Genomic DNA, 6,795 nt, shown 5'->3' on the forward strand with positions numbered 1-6,795 from the left:
TGTTGTTCATAAGCTGTATCAAAGAACAGGAAGTCATTACCATGATGTCAGGAGACATGTGTCTTGTTAGAAAAAAAAGCATGTTGTAGTAATTAACACTCTTAATCCTACCAGTCACAAATGTACATTTGTGAGCAAAACTTTCAGCTTTTTAAAAGATTGTTGTTTCAAACCGGTATTAAATGTTCTAAAACAAAATAAATGTATAAACATGTATATGGTGTAACAGTCACTTACTTCAGTCCTGCATATAATGATGAGATGAAGATGATGTCTGCATCATAGTTTCATCAATGTAAATAAGGGCATGCTAGCAATGAATTAACATTTTGGTGGTGTGATGCTCCCTGATGTTAAGTGCTATCCTAATGTTGATTATTTTACTCCACTTATTTTTAACGAGTTTAATAATTAAAGAATGGCATATATAATTATTTAATGTTATTGAGTAAGACTAAATGTTATCAAAGCAAGTAATGTCTTATCACTTACAGTATGGCAGCTATAAACAAACTTTTTTTTTTCTAGCCTGCTTTTTTTAAATGCTTGGTAAGGAAAATAAGGCAAAAAAGGAAAAAAAAAAGAGAGAAACCAATAAACACAAAGTCCCACCCTTAAGAGGTTCATGCAGTAGAACACCCACTGACAGTTCTAAAAAAAAAAAAAAAAAAACAACTAACATTTGGAAAAACAATTCGATATTAAATAACAGCACATTTGAATTATATAATATATAAAATTGGATATAATTTTTAGAATGATTTACTTTACATGTAAATTATATTATTATGCCAATATAAAAAACAAAATATTAGAACGACTATTAATAAGAATTTTCATTCATATAAATTAAGGTGCCATTACAGAAAATCAAATATAAGGATTCACAGTTGCGAGTTTTAACACATCTGTTCATTATCAAGCTTTATCATGTCAGGCTGGAGAAATGCAGAACTAAAATATTATTATATTTTTTATCATTTTAGACCCATAATAACAACTTTCATATAATGCACACTAAGAAAAATCCCACTAAGCGCAGTGTCAGGGAGTCTCACAGTATCTTTAAAATGTGGAAATGATTAAAGAGTCCTCTATAACTCTATTCTGTGTTTTTACATGTCCACATATAATGTGAGCAGGACAAAAGATCTCTAACTGGGAATGAATGCCTGTGTTTCCAATTATGCTAAGGAATTTAGTAAGAAAGAGAAAATAAAATATAAATCGTGTCACTTTTCTTTCACAACATTTCCTTTGTTTACAAGAGAGATCAGAGAGAAAAAAAAAGACTTCAACGAAATCTGCTTCTGATCAGGACAGGAAAATCAAAGGTCAAAGGAACAAAATTAAGGGTCAAAGGCTGTTTGCAGGGGATGAAAATCACATTCCTGAATTTCCTTTACAGGGATGTAGCTTGAAGCTATAAACACCTCTATAACTTGGAAAGGATAAATAAAGAAATAAGTGATTAAAATAAGACATTCACCCAACCTCTTCTTTGGCTTCACACAGCCTAAGCAGGTCAGAGTTCATGAGAACCACCAGATGCTTGTCCTCCTTCCTTTATATGGGTATCAGCCAGACAGGGAATCTTAGAAATAACTTCATAACCAAAAATAATTGCTCAAATTCAAGGGAGGTTATTGCCAATACATAAAAATATTATTTTCCATCTAAGGGTGTTTAAGCGCTCTACGAGTCTAAAAGCTTACTTTAGCATACAGCAGGGATGACAAACTAGCCCCCGCTATGTTCTTAGCCAATCATTTCATCACACAGTATCGCTGTATTTCTGATAAATCATACATCGAGGCTAAAATCACATTTGTTTTTAGAAAAAAGATAAAAGAATCTTTGTATCTTTATTTGTAATTATATGATACATCACCAAAGATATCATTACATATCACTATATTATTCAACATATGTTGAAACATGAGTTTAATATAATATGTTCTTCCAAGCAAAGGTTGTCTGTATGAAAACCAACACATTCAATATTCCTCTAGTCAAAACTGTTGTGTAAAATAACTCAGCGACTCCACTAACAGGCCCATGAATTAATCACTGGCATGACATTGTCGTCACAATGCAGTTGTCGATTTCCCTCGAGAAGACAGCACTTGCCGAAACCTTCTTTTCAGCTCTTGCATGTTGGGACTTTTTGGCCGAGCAAGGTGCAGTCCTCCCCTCCTCTTCTCACCGTTCACCCCTCCCAGTGCCCTGCTCACCTCCTGGCACAAGTGTAGGAATGCTGCCTGCACACCCTCATGGTTCTCCCGGGCCGAAGCCTCAAAATAGTGTCCTCCGAGCTCAGCTGCTAGAGCCTGGCCCTCGTCTGTAGGTACCTGTCGCGCCCGCAGGAGGTCGTTCTTGTTGCCTATCAGGATGATAGGGATGTTGCCGCTCGGATGGATGCGTCGCACATGCTCATAGAGGGGCTGAATGGTCTGGTAACTGTGCATGTCCGTGATGGAAAAGACCAGCACGTATCCATCTGCCCAGTAGATGGAGCGGTTTATCTGCTCCTGGCAGTACAGACCTTCTGAATCATCCTGAAAAAATAGAAAGTAATGCATAAAGGAGAAAAAAAAATGTATGAGCTAGACTAATACTAAGTAGCAAAGGACATTCTGAAGGAACAGTCTGTTTTAATGATTGCACAAGTTTGTGTATCCACAATGGTTTGTGTTTCAACATCACATCACAGCAAGTAAAAAAAAACTAAACTATGCCAAGACAAGCAAATCAAACTGCTAAGAAAAGATGTACAGTGTCAGTAGTGACACATTCTACAAAACTGACTCTGTTTATGGCCATATATTAAGATGTGTTAAAATATGAGCCAATTTCTTTGACAAATAACCATAAAGAAGTGAGTCCAGGCCAGGAAACAGTGATCAGTGCTGACTATAATGACCGTCTGACTCAGAACGCCCTCTTTATCTCCACTCCCGCATTCTTTGCCTGCAGGCAAAATGTTTGAACTAAAATGACCCCCGGGGTTTATCAGAAGCCTGTTGGGGTCCCAGAGGTAAGGACTGCCTGACCTACATGACACCTAGATAAGATATGGAGCAAGACAGGAAACAGACATTCGTGATGCTCTGATTTACCTGAAGCGAGACGCACGGAGTGTCTTGCACTTGTAAAGAAACTTGCTCCCCATCAAGATTGATTTTTCTTGAATACAAGGCCCCTAAATAAATCAAACAACAATGAATGTTTGGTTTATACAATAAACAGTTGTGAATGTTTGAATGAGTGTTCGTTACCTGTGTTGGCTTCGTAATCTCCAATAAACCTCTTGGTCAGAAATCGTACTATTAGAGCTGCAAATTGTAAATGAAACACAAATAAATAAACCTTTTCGTACATGTATGCACAAGTAAAAATGTCAAATATATAGCCACAAGCATTAATATAAACATCTGTGTGTCGCCCCCTGCAGGGCTTTCGCCTCAAATTCAGGAACTTTGGGTTACTTTGTGCTGACATGTCTACAAGGATTATGAACACAGTATAGTTTTTTGTTTTGTTTTTGTTTTTTATAGCTGATGCATATCAAATCCCTAAAAAGAGCACAATAGTAATGCACCAATAGTAATGTGTATCTTTTGTTAAATATGTGAGATATCCTAATAACAGAAAATGGCATAATTGTTACCTGTTTTGCCGACGTTGCTAGCTCCAAGAACGACTATTTTCACATTTTTATTAGGCACACAATCCAGGCCCGGGTACTCCGGTATGGGAACCAGCAGAAAGTTGCCCGAGCCGCTGCTCATTGTTCTCGTCTGCTCGGGAAGACGCATTTAGAAAGCTCGCGACTTCATCCGAGTGCCTGCAAATTCATGGCAGATCCCAAACTTGTTCCCCCCCAAACTCCACTCTCCCAAATATCCAAACCCACCAAAGTTTTGCTCATAATGTGAGAGCCGGTGAAGAATGAAGGAAATGATCTTGACAAATCCTCTGAATGAGAAACAGTCCTGGAGTATTCCGGACACTCGCTCGCGCTTTTATTTCATCCCAGCGGTTTGGGTTCTTGAGGACTTGTGATGTCAGAAATCCGTGGAGCAAAATTGAACAGGATACAAATGATTACATGCAGAAAGCGGTGTGGATCCTCAGTGCAGCGGGAGAAATGTGTTGATCCTTTGGAGCTGAGAGAGAGAAAGAGAGTGTGTGTGTCAGAGAGACAATGTAAGTGTATGTGTGTGTGAGAGAGAGAGAGAGAGAGAGAGAGAGAGAGAGAGAGAGAGCGTTTGTGTGAGTGAAAGAGAGGGAGAGTGTGTGTGTGTGTGTGTGTGTGTGTGAGAGAGAGAGTGAGTGTGTGTGTGTGTGTGTGTGAGAGAGAGAGATAGAGAGAGAGTGTGTGTGTGTGTGTGTGAGAGAGAGAGAGATAGAGTGTGTGAGAGAGAGAGAGAGAGAGAGAGAGTGTGTGTGTCAGAAAGACAAAGTAAGTGTGTGTGTGTGTGTGTGTGTGTGTGTGAGAGAGAGAGACAGGTGTGTGTGTAAGAGAGAGAGAGAGAGAAAGAGTGTGTGTCAGAAAGACAAAGTAAGTGTGTGTGTGTGTGTGTGTGTGTGTGTGTGTGTGAGAGAGAGAGAGAGGTGTGTGTGTGTGTGTAGAGAGAGAGAGAGAAAGAGAGTGTGTGTGTCAGAGACAAGTAAGTGTGTGTGTGTGTGTGTGTGTGTGAGAGAGAGAGAGAGAGTGTGTGTGTGTGTGTGTGTGTGTGTGTGTGTGTGTGAGAGAGAGAGAGAGAGAGAGTGTGTGTGTGTGTGTGTGTGTGTGTGTGTGTGTGTGTGAGAGAGAGAGAGAGAGAGAGAGAGAGAAGAGGGGTGGATGACACCCCTGACAAAGTGCTCTGCACGCGCTCTCACACATCCGGAGCACAGAAACATCCGGACTGGACTGAAGGATATGGGGAAAAGGCAAACCATTATTTAATATGCAGTACAATCCACTCACTCTGTTGTTCACATTTTATAAAAAATACTTTTATTCAAAACTCAGGCCAGGACCCCAAATGTCAAATATTGAGCTTTTAATGGTGTTAACAAATGACTGGTCTGAATGCACTTCTGAGACTGGGGTTCCACTTTTTGCTGGTTTACTTTTGCTGAATTGGCTGAAGAAACCGTGACAATGATTCAATTTTATAATATTCTTCTATGCAAAGATAAAATTCAATACATGTCTGTGTTCACTCATTTTTTCTCAGCTATTTGAAGCCACCAATACAGACCCTCCTGTTAGTGTAAAGCTGTTTACTCACAAGACTCAAACGGGAAAAAGCTGTTTCTATATTTATTGCTTTATCTGTTGGTTTAATTCTTGCTGGTTTGTTGACCAATGATTTAATGTTAAGATCTTTAAAAGATGTTTTGCGATTTTGGCATGTTTCCCCCAAAGAGTGTGTATGTAATAGAACTAACAAATGCAAATAGTAGAACTAACTCACAAAAAACAACAACCAAACAAACAAAAACAATGAAAACAGTCGTGCTGTACACAGGACCTTCTATTTAACTCTATGTTGGCATGGTATTAGAGGGACAGCGCATGTAGGACATTTTGGAGACACAATGAGGGAGGTGAGATTGAGATGGTTTGGACATGTGCATAGGAAGGACATGGGGTATATCTGTAGGAGAATACTGAGGATGAAGCCACCAGGAAGGAGGAAAAGAGGAAGACCAAGGAGGAGGTTCATGGATGTGTTGAGAGAAGATATGCTTGAAAGAGGTAGATATAGAGGACAGGGGGGTGTGGCGACCCCTGTTGGGAGAAGTTGGAAGAAGAAGAAGAAGAAGTAGATGATGGTGCCATGAATGACTCTAATGCAAAATACAAGGATACATATTTCCACTAATATAAATGATTGAATGAACTATTTGATTCATTAATACCATCTACTGTCACAACATCATTTACAGTTACAGCTTTTGGCAGACACCCTTAATCAAGCGACTTATACTAAGCAGTTGAGGGTGAGGGCCTTGCCCGAGGGCCCAGCAGTAGTAATCCCCACCTCCCCTACATCATCATAATCATCATCATCATCGTTGTCGTCCATTTATTTATGTTATTGAACCGAATTTCTTGTTGCATTCTAGAAATGCATCATACTGTTTAATACTGTTACTGGTTGGATGCATTTCATTGTCTCTATCCTTGTGACAATGAAAGTGAACCAAACTTAATCATGATAACTATCATCATTAGGATCACCATCATTTATCATCTATCTACTCGATATCAATATATGCATTGCTGCTCACCATTGCCTTATATATCCATCTGATTTCAGTTTATAGTAATAGCCATATATTTTGTTTATAGCACATATCCTTCTGTACATTTCTGTTTATAGTAATAGTCATCTGTATATTATGTTCATAGTACATGCACATCTGTAAATGACTCCTATATTACCATTTTTTAAATTTATGTAACTTGTGTAAACACTGTATATCCTGCAATTGCTGCTATTGCACTTCTGGTTAGACCTAAACTGCATTTCTTTGCCTTGTCCATGTGTAATGACAATAAAGTTGAATCTAATCTAATCTAATCTAATCTAATCTAATCTAATATATAATATATATTGTTATAATTATTATTTCATTTCATGAATATAAACACAATTTTAACTTAACCACTTTAAATTGCTCGTGAAATTGTGTTTTTATAGTGTTATTTGTGTTTCTCAGTCCCCTCTAGAGGAAATAGACGCTCGAGTCGGTGCTTCACTCCCTCGAGCGACGGCGTCTCCGCGCGAAAGCTGC

General features: G+C 38.5%; 1 protein-coding gene across 1 annotated transcript; it reads right to left on the reverse strand.

Moving 5' to 3' along the window:
- Positions 1 to 1,827: 1,827 nt before the first annotated feature.
- Positions 1,828 to 4,254, reverse strand: rasl11a (RAS-like, family 11, member A). The gene is made up of 4 exons (XM_046851776.1): positions 3,671 to 4,254; positions 3,279 to 3,335; positions 3,120 to 3,202; positions 1,828 to 2,558 (listed from the first exon to the last, which is right to left on the reverse strand). Exons 1-4 carry the CDS (start codon positions 3,816 to 3,818, stop codon positions 2,088 to 2,090), a joined length of 759 nt encoding a protein of 252 aa, XP_046707732.1. The 5' UTR covers positions 3,819 to 4,254; the 3' UTR covers positions 1,828 to 2,087.
- Between the last annotated feature and the right edge of the window lie 2,541 nt (positions 4,255 to 6,795).

This window comes from Silurus meridionalis, chromosome 6 (assembly GCF_014805685.1).
Source record: "Silurus meridionalis isolate SWU-2019-XX chromosome 6, ASM1480568v1, whole genome shotgun sequence".
Classification (NCBI taxonomy): Eukaryota; Metazoa; Chordata; class Actinopteri; order Siluriformes; family Siluridae; genus Silurus; species Silurus meridionalis.

What these genes read in the sequence shown, in the direction of transcription:
- rasl11a (XM_046851776.1), bottom strand. Translation starts at nt 3,818, where the DNA reads ATGCGTCTTCCCGAGCAGACGAGAACAATGAGCAGCGGCTCGGGCAAC. An exon ending in TAGCAACGTCGGCAAAACAG is followed by an intron (nt 3,336 to 3,670) that starts GTAACAATTATG and finishes TACAATTTGCAG; the next exon opens with CTCTAATAGTACGATTTCTG. An exon ending in AGATTACGAAGCCAACACAG is followed by an intron (nt 3,203 to 3,278) that starts GTAACGAACACT and finishes TGATTTATTTAG; the next exon opens with GGGCCTTGTATTCAAGAAAA.